Genomic DNA, 13,555 nt, shown 5'->3' with positions numbered 1-13,555 from the left:
GCTGAATCAAAATATATTAATGTCTCTACTAAAAGGTAGCTGTGCGCTTTGTGGGATGTTCCTGTTACCAGGTCTGAAGTCAGCTATCATACATACGTGCTTATAGGCCCAGAGTCCTAGTTCCTGAATACAGAAGAACCCTGCACAGAGAGAGCTATTATTCATGTCACGCTCTCACCATCGCGCGCATGTTGGCTAGTGTTCTTTTGAGCTCACCAAGGCACGCCAACGCCCCAGTAGCCCACGTTAGAGGATAGACTAACATCTTTTGCTGCATGAGTGCCTGGGTTTGCTGGCCGAGTACAGGCTCCAAAAGGCCAGTATCACGTTGGACCAGTGATTCCTATAGTGGAGAAACGCTGTGTTTGCATTTCGTGTGTGTTCCTGTAGCAGGGGTTCGCGGCTGAGCAGGACGAGCTGTTGTGACATGGGAGGTGCGGTAGTTTGGGTAGGACAGAGCATCTAACACTTGACTTAGATAGGCAGTGCAAGACATTTATAATAGTATCTGGATCCAGTGTTAGTCTCACGGCGAGGTTGGATGGTAGCAATTTGGGGAAAACGTGGTGGCATGGGTCTTACATCTCTGCCCTACTACTTATTTGGTGCATCTGCAGAAGACTGCCTGGAGTTTGATTCTCCCAGATTGCATGTGTAGTCTCTCCGTCATGACGCTGTCAAGTTTTCATCACAGCGAGGTGCCTTGGGTGCTGGACTAGCATACGGTCGTTGATGCATGGACACGTGCCAACGTTGCGTTAAAGCCTGTTCGTGCGTCACCTGTACATATCGGCAAAATGCTTTGCATTTGCAGCGGTAAGCCGCCTCTACCTGGGAGGCAAAGTAGATTTTGAGCATAAAAAGCTACGGTATTCGCCGGCGATGAGAGCAAAGGGGATTTTGAAATGATGGAGGAGCATGCTTGCCGCTTGTGTCGGGATAACTGCCTAACGTAGTAGGTACTAGGTACCTGCTGGAGGCGGAAGGAGCGGGGCAGAATTGATGGGGCCTTGCTGCGTTCTAGGCCTTCAATGTTGTGTCTCGCGGCCAACAGTCCGTCCTGGTATTGGGATTCTGCCCCATTGTCTGAAGGCCATCACGCACTCTGGGAATTTCAATGGAGATACGTAAGGAATTCTGCAATTGACACTTGCATGTTTGATGTTTGGGGGTCCAGTGTCTTAGATACAAGTTTGCCCAAGTTCCCCGCTGTATCGGATTGAATCCAAATCCTGTTGGGCGGTATGTGTCCTGTTGCAAGTGTTCAAATGGTAGGTGGATCGCCCTCAAACAGTCTTGATAATTGCAATGTGGTAAATATATATTATTTTGCCTTCCCTTTCTCATCATGGCATACGTACCTGTACCTAGGTAGGCAGATGGCGTCTTCGGCTTCCCCAGGGGACCATTTGGACAGAATTAATCGCTGGTGCTGAGTCATGCCGATTGGAGCAACCCCGTGCTTCTCTGTTGCGGACAAGGATCACGTTTGCTGGAATTGCCAAACAATGGCCAACTGGTACGAATCGGACCGTCACCCTGGCCCGTCCCCTAGAAAACGGTCATATACTACTCCGTACCTTGAACACTGAGCACTCCGCACTTATACCTGCTAGGTTCTCAATCAATACAATACAATACAATACGCCGTACAAGGGAGCTCTCCCGCTCGGGCTACAGCAGGTGGATATGAGACGGTGCCACTAGTGATATGCGTTTACTCGGTAATACAGCAGACAGCTTTACACGCTGGCTAAGGGCTTGGACACCCCCGGGTAGGTACTCGGTAGGGAGATGTCATGTTCTGTGTGGTTAGGCCCATGACGATGCGGGCCTCTCGGACACCGGCATATAACAGACTGCATACATACATACATACGTAGCATGGTGGGAAACAAACACTCGGCGGGAGACGATTGCTTTGGGTGCGGTTTGCCTTGCCAAGGAGCCAAGCAGTCCGTTGTACATACGTACTTGCAGCCCGGCCCAATCTTCCTTGTCCACAGAGCGCGCTCTTGCTCTGCATCACTTTTGCGGAAGACTAAGTGCCGTTGCAAATCCCACCCACATCGGCTAGGTAAATCTGAAGCGTACGATTTCTCCGTGTTAATCCCTTGACGCTCTGGCACCGAAGTCGCATTTCTCCTGACGACTTCCCAAATCAGCACAAGGCACAGAGAAGAACTTTGGAGGGGGGTGGGGGACAAGAGAAGTATGTACATATGTACTCGAGAAGATGAGCCATCGAGTTCCGATGATATTCTGAGCCCTCGACCACCACGCCATGGCCAAGTGCTCAAGTCGGCTCCGTCGGAACTTGACCCCAAATTCCATTAGTAGTACTACTTGTCACTCGGTAGTGTATGTACGATCGTCTGTGCTCGGCGGCAGGGCCAGACGCAAGGGAGAGGGAGAGTGCCCAATTCGGGGCCAGGCCGGTTTGTCCGCCAGGCCAGGGAGCAGAGACCAGTTGCATTGACCATACACATGGCATGGTTCGGTTTTGCAGCTGCTGGTTTGTGCAACACGACACCATTTGCGATGGATGGGCGGGTGCGGTCTGCTGTACACGTGCATGTTGAAGTGCAGTGGTGGTGTGTGGTCGAGTAGTCCATGTCTGCTGGTATTTGGAGGCACAGGTGGGTAGTCGCTGTGTACAACAAGTAATTAAGGCTAGGGCGCATGCATCAAATTGCATAGCCTTGTTCGGCCACTGGTATCTTGGCAGATGTCGAGACTACCAGACGGCATTGCATGTCAATACGTACGAGTATGGGGCAGCCCGTATTGCAGATGCTCCGTAGATGCTCCGTAGATGCTCCGTAGATGCATGCAATGTCCACTTGAGCACCTCATCACTGGAGCGCGGACGGACATGGACGATGCGGGCGCGGCGGTTCCCTGCTGCATCTCCTGCGCCTGGGTCTCTTGGTGAGCCGTGCCTTGCCTGTAGGCGACAGTCGAGATCTGTGGGAACTACTCCATAATCAACGACCCAGGCTTCAGGGGCATGGACCAGCCGTGTAGCAGCAGGACCCGAATGATAATACTGCTCGGTAGTCGGTGACGAGCTTCCATGTGCCGTGTCATCGAACAACGCGTGGCTCGATTCGAAGGGCGGGGCGCCATGAGTGCCGCTAAGCAAGCCACGCCACCGCAGACCACATGCATTACAACGCCTGAACCGGCCAGGCTCAGTCTGTTGGGATCATTGATCTGGAGGACCGTTGGCAATTGTACATGGAGACATAGGAACAGCAGGCATCGGGAGGGTAGATGCGGGCCTAGCTGCCCGTTGCTGCTGGGAAGCATCAGGTTCTCGCGGAGCCGTTGAGGCGCCTGGGCTAATCCGTCCGACCCTGCTTGACGCGAACATTGAAAGCTCCAGGATTTGGCTGGAAATGCACGGCAATCTGGGCACTTGTACCGATCCGCCGAGTTCTGTTGACCGTTGGCCGTTTCCTCCGCTAGGACCAGAGCGCGCCGGCCGCATGTCTTGATATCATAGTACATACTACTATTCAATACCTAATATGGAGCTGTCGAGTCAAGACATGGAGTTAGTCAACTAGGGCAGATGCATGCATCTGCACATGGGTGGGCATGGCAACGCTTGGTAACGGTGCAATGGCTGGCGCCAAGTCCGAGGAGCTCCAGGGGATGGCGGGCGCACCGGCGTTGATACTCAAGGCCAGCTCCAAATACCCACATGCAGATGCCCAGATGCCAACTTTAGAAGCCCGTTCAAGCCCCTGGACCAGGCTTCAGTTGACCACCAGACCATGTGCACCGGACCTTTCCATGTTGGAATGCTGGCGCTTGCTCGACTACTTACTTAGACCTAGGTACTTACCCAAGTACTTACTTAAGTAGGTACTTTACTTAAAAAAAAAAGGCATTAGCTGGCGCCGGGGTCGTGGGCCTGGGGGTGGACTTCTAAAGCCTGGTTGGTCAACTGGAAACATAGAACCGGCTACGCCCAGGTGCCCGTCAACTAACACTAACTGACACCGGATGGGCCTTGTCAATCCAGTCTGGTTTGTGTCGATTGATCCCAGCATCCAGTCCAGTGCTCCGTACCATGTACCAGACCAGACATCTGGACATCTGGGACATCTGGACCCCAGTTCTTCCTTCCCGCCTTCCAAAGTTGCCCTCATGGTCTCTCGATTTGCCCACCAGAGATGCTTTTCTTCTTGTGGCCAATGTCTGGTCAACATCTTGCTGCTCCATCTGCTCTTCCTTCTCTCCAAAATCCCGGGTGCGGACCCGAGGACCCAACGTCTAGTTTCTTCTCTTGGCAGCCCTTGACATTTGCCATCGGCCTCACTTGTCTACAACACTGACAAGGATACGGCCCCGTCGAAAGGTCCCGGCGCCCTCCCATCCTTCGCCTTTGTCCTGCATCCGCCTGCACAACGCGTGTGTTGCCGCAAGACCTCACCATGCCCTTGGAAGTATCTGGCTTCCGAATAGTAAAATTGTATCGACAATCCAAGGTGAAAATCTGATTTGCTACTCCATTGCCGGAATCTACAGCTGCCTGCTACCTTCCCGCCCAGAACTAGATCAAAGATCGTGGGGGAAGAAAGAGGGGCGACGAGGGCCTCGGCTGATCTTGCTCAACTCTTCAACCTTTTAGGCGTCAAGTTGTCTTTGTTTCTTGGACGTCAGTCTCTATACCTCGGACATCATTGACTTGTTACCGGTCCCGCCTCGCCATCATTGTCCTGTCCTAAAGCCAGACAATCCCAGGCTCTGAGGTTTCCCCTCGGATCTACCGCCTTTCTGTCCGCCTGTGCTCGTGTTACACCGGAGACGTTTCACGCTCTTCAGCAGTTCTTTTCCTCGAATCTCTTTTTCCTATTGCTTTAGAGTTTGGCTGAATATTCTACTCCTTCAACCTAGCTTCGGAATTGTATCTTCTTTATTGCCTTTATGACGATTGTGTGTTTGCACGTCTTCACGACTTGCTGTGCAGCACCACAGTAGATCCACGCCGTCTTCAACCAACACTGGATTTCTGGCTCTGCGCTGCAGCTCCGGAGGCAACTTGAAAACAACTTTTACTGGTTTAATTTGCTGCAACAAATACGCAATGTAAGTGCATGTGCACTAGTCATCTCCGAAGTCAGATCGACCTCCTGCCGACTAGTGTTCTTTGAACTCGTCGACTGTCCATGATGGCAGATGGTGGCAGTATGCAGCCCGACAGCAAACAATCTCAGCCCAGTTCAGCTCCAGCTCCAGCTCAACAGCAGAATTCCAATACAGAAGACGAAGCCAAGGGAAAGAAGCCGGCAGTTAAAAAGAGGACCAAGACAGGATGTCTGAGTGAGTCCCCCCTTTTTTGTCTATAGCAAGTAGCTCTTTGCCTAACTCTCCAACTTTACCCAATAGCTTGCCGGAAAAGGCGAATCAAGTGCGACGAAACTAAGCCAAGATGCAAGAACTGCATCAAGTCCAAACGACCATGTGAAGGATATACGCAACGTGTTGTCTTCAAGGACCCTGCAAATTTAGGAACAGCTCATGGCCATTTTGGACCAACCGTATATCCACCTGGTACTCGACAACAAGGCGCCTCCATCGGACTTCACCCAAATCCGGCCAACTCTCAAGCTTCTCTGCAACCGATTGCACCCAGACCAGCAACTTTCAATGGCAGTCACAGGCAACCTATGTCGTTTACACAAGTCCACTCGAGCCACGGTTCGCTATCAAACTATCCTCCAATCCCGAACCCTCTTCTAGGACCGGACGCTGCTCATCTCGCCCAGAATTATTATATGGGATCCAGCCACGGCGAAGTTCCACCTAATGTCCTTGGCCAAGAGCAAGACTCGAGAGAAGAACAACTTGGGACCTCCTTTGAACGTGATATGCCTTCCAACCGGGGGTATGGATGGCCAGACCGCACCCAGTACGGACATGGAGGCATAGAAGACGAGGTTGCCATGGACGAGTCTGACGATGAATCCCCCGATCCACAGTCGCTTACTGTGCGAGATTATAGAGATGTTTTGAAACCGTACACAAGAGGAGGCACCGAAGTTAGAACCTTTTCAGCATTTGCACAGAACTATGCCCTTTCAGAGTACATGGACTATGTTCATTCCTCCGAGCTACGGCGGCATGACATGCAAACCATCTTCCGCCATTTTGTTAGTGTCACTGGTCCTACCATGTCACTATATGAGAGAGACCCAACCTCGCTCGCTTCAGGAGCACGATTCGACGGTGACGCTACTCTCGATAACAACTTGTGGAGCCGTAAGTGCCTTGCCTTAACCCCCCCCTTTCAAACCATTTGTGTAGAAGCAGAAGATGCCGTCGTCACAGCGCCTCTGATACTTTCTCAGATACGTTCCCTTTGCTGTCCTTCCATCATCCTGGTCTCTTCCACGCCATTATGGCAATTGCAAGTTTACAGATTGCAAATCTCCAAAATACTCCGGCCACAGCCGCGTTAAGGCATTACCATATCTCTCTTCGTCGAAATGCGAGGAACGTAAGCAGCCTGCAGAGAAATACAAAGCCGACTACCGTGGCAACCACATTGCTGTTGGCCTACTTTGAGGTCTGGTCATCGGATCACACCAAGTGGTGTAATCATCTCCTTGGCGGAAGGCTTTTATTTCGACAAATACCCCTTAGACAAATGTCCCGCATTTGTCTTCCAGTCAAGCGGATGAGGCACTTCCCAAGTCCACTCTCAGCGCCGCCTTCCATCGGACCGCGAAGAGATCCCGCTGATCTTGATTACGGGCTCCTAAGCACAATTACGGGCCATCATGTCACAGCCGAGGATTATGGGCTCCAAGAAGGTCAGCTCCTGGACGAGGAATGCCTATGGACCACCGATAAAGACATAGAGACTTACGACATGCTTCGAGACCTCTTCTGGTGGTATGCGAAAATGGATGTTTATCAAAGCATGCTTGGTGGGACTAAACTATTGTAAGATTGACTTCCCGATATCGAGACCGGGAGGCTTGTAGGTTGACTTGATACGCAGTATGGAGTATGAACATTGGACGCAATGCCCCCCACGGGCTCCCTTGTCTAGCATCAACTCCATGTAAGACGGCCCCTTCCCTCTTTTGACCCTCATGTTGTCTCATCTCTCTAATGAATTTCAAATATAGTTTTGGGACTTATGATCATCTCATTCTACTCCTTGGTCGTCTGGCGAGCTTTACATCAAAAGACTTGTCGAGAAAAAGAAAGGCATTCCGAGCAAAAGGTGGTGGATCCTTTAGGGGAGGATCGTCTCCATCCCAGTTTCCCGGAATTGTGCCTACTCTAGGAAAGTTCCATGCCCCAATAGGCTTTTCTGCACAATCATGTTATTCAGATGAGTCGGATTCTCCAGGCGACACGGCAACACCTGAAAGCAACGAGCTGGCTGAGCAGGAATGGGAGAGTATTCGCCAAGCGTTCGAGACTTTTGAGAATCGTCTTGACGCTCGTTTTAAGCCTTTAAATAGTGAATATGCCGATCACAAAGACACACCATTTGGTACAGCACTCCAGTACCGCACCTATTCTGTTGCCGGCATTTGGATGAATTACTATATGGGTCTTATTCACTTATACCGGAGTCGGCCCAACATGCCGCCAGCGGCAATGCAGGCTGCAGGAATGGCGGCGCCTTCTACTGCCGGTTATGCGATACAAATTGGACGTATCGCAGCCGGGCTCACAGACAACTGTTCTACAAAGAAAGATATTAGTACTACGCTTGCAGCTGCTCTAATTGAGAGCAGCTTCTGCCTGTTTGTGGCAGCAGTACAGGTATGCAAAGGCCAGGCAAGCTTGCACTTCCACACTTCCACACTTTCTAACATTGTTCACAGCTCCAAGATAACAATCAACGCTGTTGGGTAATTCAGCGTGTATTCGATATTACTCGACTGACTGGATGGCAAACGGCTAGAAAGATTGCCATTGGATGTGAGTCGGCCTGGATTAAGGTCGCACAGCTGGGCCATGGACCGGAGTATAAAAGGCCACAGCATCTGGAAGAAGTGCCCACGTCTGTGTGGATGAACCCTCGAAAACTAGACCAGAGGATTCAAGATCTGCAGAACACCACGGAAACAAGACTAGTCCTCCATCGGTCTGAACAGACCAATCTAGCTTTAGGCTTGCTCGGGGTAGAAACAGACTTGGAGGTGCTAGATCTTAGGGAGGACCGGTAACTCTTTTTATCGAAAGAATCAAATTTCTGTATCATGTTTGATCCTTTGGCGGTGTTGTGGTATCGGGACTTAGACCGTGAACTGTACAGGTATGAGGCATGGAATGGCGTTTCATCCGGGGATACTCAGTATTTATAATCTGGGGTGATGGCTTTGCATCACTGGAGAATGGACAGGGGATGGGAGCAAGAGTGCGTTGAAGGATGTAATCGTATCTGGCGCCACCACTAGGCAAAACATTACATTAATGATACATAACGTGAACTAGCGCACTCCCTACTCGATTCCCTCATATTTTATAGACAGGGCCGTTGTGTAGGCCCAATTCTTTACTCTATTTGTCAAGGTTCAATTGCAATTGTAGTGGCCCAATGAACCCGGTTAGTTGGCAGGGAGCCTCTCTACAACGGCCGCCATCTCCTCATCGGTATATATTCTAAAGCCCTTTTCCTTGGTAACACTGGCCAACTGAACGTTCTTGGCATCTAGTTTTTCCTCCATAACTTGCTTCAATGTCTTTAGGACCAAGGTTTCGGCATCTGTGATTGTGAGGGACTGATTTTCTTGATTAGCACGTGTCAAATGTGCCCCCATGCAAAAGGGCAGGAAGCACTCATCCGGGCACCCTCACCTTGTGGTATTCATTCTGTAGTTCTGCTTGAGCACCCTCTGACCCCGAGCCAATAGCCTTGGCATCATAGCGATAGAACGTTCCGCTTGGCTCGGCGTGGAACAACTGAGGCCCTTGCTCATCAAAACCAGCAATCAGCAGAGCTACACCAAAGGGCCTGCTCATGATGGTTTCCTCTCCATCAGCACCCTCACCGAATCGCAAGGCAAGATCGCAAATGGCCTGCGTGCAGCTCTCAACGCCCAGGGGCTCGTTGTAGTTGAAGGCGTGGCTCTGGCATTCGACTCGGGCGTGCTCGACCATGGAGCGAGCATCGGCCTGCAGTCCGGACATGGCGCAGCCGATGTGGCGGTCAATCTCCACAATCTTCTCGACGGATGAGGTTTCGAGGAGCGTCGAGGTCACCCTCTTCTCGACACCGAGGATGACACCTTCTGAGGTGGCTACGCCGATGGCCGTAGAGCCTAGCTTGATGGCTTCGAGAGAGTATTCGACTTGGAAGAGGCGGCCTTCTGGGGAGAAGGTGTTGATGCCCCGATCTGAAGCGAGGGAGATTTTTTTTCGTTCTTAGCAAGGTGATTGCATTTATGGGGAAGAGAGGTGGTGTTGGCACGGGAGCTTACCGTATTCTGATCTTGCCATGAACATCTTGGCGGTTTGTGGTTGTAAATTGGGCTATGAAGCCTGGTGTTGGTCGGGGTATTGGGGATTGAGGCGAGGAGGCGAAAAGGATACGGACGCAGACGCAGGCGCAGGCGCCAACTTGGACCCGGCGCACAAATTGTTTGTTAGGGGTGTGGATGAGTACGGCGCAATCGAATAGCTGCCGTGGAGTGAGGTTGGCGATGGCTGGGAAGCTGCACTGAGCTCAGGTGTTGGATAGAGTAGCTCGTTCAACGTAGTACCCCGAGGGCGGTTGGTCTGCACAGCACTTGACCGCGAGCACTAGGCAAGCACTGGGCCTACGCAGCTTGTACAGCTTGCCGGTCCGTCCACACAGGCACCAGTTGGCGTCACACCTGTCGTTGTCGGTCGCCGGAGCCGGAGTTAATCCGGATAACCCGAACGACGCGTGCGTCGTCGCGGTTGAACCCCACGCTGTAGCAACAAGTGGACTGCAGTTGGGTGGCTTGTATCAAAACGGGCAGGAGAAAGTAGGAAATCTCCCTTCATGATCAATTAGACGACAAGGCATTACGAAACCTCACTTTCGCACATACCGGGCTATTGGATCACCCATCCTCCAATTCAATTGCGAAAGCATAAGCATCACCGCCAAGTATTACGGGCCAAATAAAAAGTACAGAAAGAAAAGAAAAATACGACTAGAAAGAACCAAACTGAATTGTATATGATACCCGTGACCTGGTAACCGCGTGGCCTCAGATGTAGCCCGCCAACATGGCATCCGGGACAGCAAGAGCCGCTAGCCGCGCCAACAGCTATGCAGACGATCGCATGCGCAGTTCCATGCCAAACGGAAGCTTCAGGAGCGAACGACCAGATCCGAGGGCACCCGAAGCTTCTCACCCCGAGGCGCAGTATCCTGGCATGGCTCATAAGAGGACCGCGTCGGGGAATCCAAGGCCCGTGAACAGATCAATATCTACACAAGAGCGGAGATACGAAGAGCGACGGGTTACGGAAAGGACTTTTGAGGCGCATGTGGATAGGATTTTAAAACGAAATCCTAGTCCAGAGAAGCAGCATAGACGAAGTGCCACTGGCGAGAGAAGGGAAGGGGAGGTGAGGAAGCAGAAGTCTACTGAGTTTCGGCCCAGGGATTCTCAGTCAGATGCTTCACAAGGTATGACTCTTGCTGTCTACAGAGCCTGCGTGTATGGAAAAGAGGAAATGCTAACCTGGCGAACAGCTCCTTGGGATCCAGAAGCGACTTTGTTACCGCATACTTCTGCCCCGTTGGCTTCGCGAATATCGATCCCCCCGGCTGCCTCAACAGTTCCACAGGCACCACAGCCGAAATCTTTGAATGAGCTGACGCTAGAGATACAAGAGGCAGCTATCGTGGAAGATTTGCTGTTTGTGTTTATGGGCTACGAGGGGCAATACATTCGCTTTGCGAAGGGATACGACCCGACCGAAGAGCGAGATCGTCTCACTGGACCAGGCTTCAAGATATCACCCGGACTGGATCCAAGTCTGGCGGACCTAACTCGCACTATGCTCAAAATGGCGACGTATTACTCGGCTCTGGAGGCATTCGTTGATGTTCAGAGTCGAGTCGAGTTCGGCGCCGTGAACCATGCGCTATGCGCATCGATACGGAAGTTCTTGCAGGACTATCTTATTATGATTGCACAACTAGAGACACAATTCCTCACAAGCGAATCATTCACGGTTCATGTGCTGAATATTCATACGATGCCAACGTGTCAGATGATGCATCAGCTGTATTTGCTGGCTCATGAATTGCTAAAGAAGAATGGTATAGTGGACGATGAGACTGAAGATGAAGATGACGAGATTGAAAACGACGATGCAATGATTGAGCGCTTGAGGGAAGGAGGGGAGCTGATACCAGGAAACATGACCAGCAAGAAAATTTGTAAAGGCGGTGTCGTTCTGGGTTTGATAACAATGCGGCTCGAAAGGATGTCTGGGGACCCGGCAGCCAGAGCTCTGCTCACATCGCTGCTACGAGATGCCAGTCGTCCATATATGGTCATGCTCAATGAGTGGCTACATCATGGAAGCATCTACGATCCACACTCTGAGTTCGTCATCGAAGAACGAAAGAGCATTAATCGGGAGAGGTTGTATGAAGATTACACGGATGAATACTGGGACAGACGATATACCATCCGCGAAAAGGACATCCCGCCGCAACTCCAAGGCGTCAAAGACAAGGTTCTACTGGCGGGAAAATATCTGAATGTCGTGCGTGAGTGCGGAGGCGCCGCCGCAAGCAAGGTTGTCACCGATGTGCCAACGACATTTGACGACCCTCGTTTCCTGGAAAATGTCAATAACGCATACGCCCACGCCAACAAGTCGCTGATGCAACTTCTGCTTACAACGCACGCTCTACCTGCCCGACTACAATCATTAAAGCACTACTTCTTCCTCGATCCGTCCGACTACTTCTCCTACTTTCTCGAACTCGGCTCGTCCGAACTGCGTAAACCAGTCAAAAATGTCAATACGAGTAAATTGCAGTCCCTGCTGGATCTGGTGCTCCGCCAACCGGGCAGCATCGTGTCCTTGGATCCGTTCAAGGAAGACGTCAAGGTCGAAATGAACGACGTCACGCTCATCAAATCACTACAACGTGTTGTCAACATCAGGGGTATTGAGCAGGGCGAACCGCTCCAACCTGTTGCCAACCAACATATTGAAAAGGACAAAAATGCCACTGGATTTACATCTCTCCAAATCGACTACTCTGTCCCATTCCCCGTGTCCCTCGTCATTAGCAGGAGGACAATTTGGCGATATCAATCGCTATTTCGATATCTCCTGTCCCTTCGATACCTAGAATCACAACTCTCCACAACCTGGCAGACGCAAACACGCGGCGTAAGCTGGGCTCACAAGGGTCAGAACCGCGCCCTTGAATTATGGAAGCGTCGCGCATGGACTCTCAGGGCTAGAATGCTCGTCTTTGTCCAGCAATTGTTGTACTTTTGCACCGCCGAAGTCATTGAACCCAACTGGACAAAGTTCATGTCGCGACTGAGCGCCAAGGACGGTGACCCGACGAAACCGTCTGCACCGACCCGCACCGTCGACGAATTGATGCAGGACCATGTCGACTTTCTGGATACATGTCTGAAGGAGTGCATGCTCACCAACAGCAAACTCCTGAGGGTAGTCAACCCCCTTTCTCCTTGTTCCCCCCTGTCCCTCCTTTCTTCCCATCACTTCTCTCTAACAGGTGTTCAGATCCATTCCAAACTCATGCAAACATGCACCATCTTCGCCGCCTACACAAAGTGGCTGACGCAGGAGCTTGAAAAATCTGACCCCGATCTGTCCTGCACCACGAAGCCCAAGACTATGACTGTTGACCAGTGGAACCGCTTCCAGGCAACAAAGGCTGCATCCCGCCCGCAGCCGGATTCTTCCTCCGCACCGACGGATCCCGAGTCACGCGTGAATAATTTGTCCGAGATTATAAAGAAGTGGGAGAATAACTTTAGTAGACATCTGCAGATATTACTTGATGCGTTAAACTTCTACGCCGCCACGGAGACGGTGGTTTTACTTAGTCTCTGTGCGAGATTAAGCACTGCGAATCAGGGGACCGAGTTTGCGGGACGGGGACAGGACGAGGACATAGGATAATGTGAAACCTTACTGGTTAACGTGGAATGATTGCATGGCCATGTAGGCAAATGAAGTTTATGAGCATGAGACGAATGGTGCTATTCATTTTACGTATAGGAGATGATTCATATCCGTTTATCGTTAATTCCCAAGCCCCCCCAAACCGCCCTTCGATTCACCGTACCTCGTGAGAGAGCCCACTGTAGAGGAATATATGACAAGGGCAGACTGCCGCCTAATCCCCGAGGACGCAAATCCGAAAAAAAAAAGACCATCCACGACCCAATGCTATAGCCCAAAAACGCCATATGCTCCTTTAGTTCCCATCGCTACCTCTTTGCTTGGTAAAAAGAATTGATTGCTCCGGCATTCGTAAGAATTCGTCATCATCAAAGTCTTGGTATATCAAAGAAAATTCAAATATCCCACGCCA

The 13,555-nt window shown here is 51.2% G+C and overlaps 3 protein-coding genes across 3 annotated transcripts; 2 read left to right on the top strand and 1 right to left on the bottom strand.

Moving 5' to 3' along the window:
• Positions 1 to 5,183: 5,183 nt before the first annotated feature.
• Positions 5,184 to 8,204, top strand: G6M90_00g023810 (uncharacterized protein; the record flags this gene model as incomplete). The annotated part of the gene is made up of 6 exons (XM_014692689.1): positions 5,184 to 5,334; positions 5,401 to 6,273; positions 6,363 to 6,960; positions 7,019 to 7,081; positions 7,149 to 7,797; positions 7,860 to 8,204. 6 exons carry the CDS (start codon positions 5,184 to 5,186, stop codon positions 8,202 to 8,204), a joined length of 2,679 nt encoding a protein of 892 aa, XP_014548175.1.
• A 381-nt stretch (positions 8,205 to 8,585) lies between these two features.
• Positions 8,586 to 9,483, bottom strand: G6M90_00g023800 (uncharacterized protein; the record flags this gene model as incomplete). The annotated part of the gene is made up of 3 exons (XM_014692690.1): positions 8,586 to 8,759; positions 8,836 to 9,374; positions 9,459 to 9,483. 3 exons carry the CDS (start codon positions 9,481 to 9,483, stop codon positions 8,586 to 8,588), a joined length of 738 nt encoding a protein of 245 aa, XP_014548176.1.
• Positions 9,484 to 10,236: 753 nt separating this feature from the next.
• On the top strand, positions 10,237 to 13,140 carry alp4 (Spindle pole body component alp4; the record flags this gene model as incomplete). Its single annotated transcript, XM_014692691.1, has 3 exons — positions 10,237 to 10,642; positions 10,709 to 12,663; positions 12,739 to 13,140. The coding sequence occupies 3 exons, from the start codon at positions 10,237 to 10,239 to the stop codon at positions 13,138 to 13,140; spliced, it is 2,763 nt and encodes a 920-aa protein (XP_014548177.1).
• Between the last annotated feature and the right edge of the window lie 415 nt (positions 13,141 to 13,555).

Source organism: Metarhizium brunneum, chromosome 1, assembly GCF_013426205.1.
Source record: "Metarhizium brunneum chromosome 1, complete sequence".
Taxonomy (NCBI): domain Eukaryota; kingdom Fungi; phylum Ascomycota; class Sordariomycetes; order Hypocreales; family Clavicipitaceae; genus Metarhizium; species Metarhizium brunneum.
The sequence above is the reverse complement of the archived record's forward strand: the minus strand, read 5'-3'. Positions and strand labels throughout refer to the sequence as shown.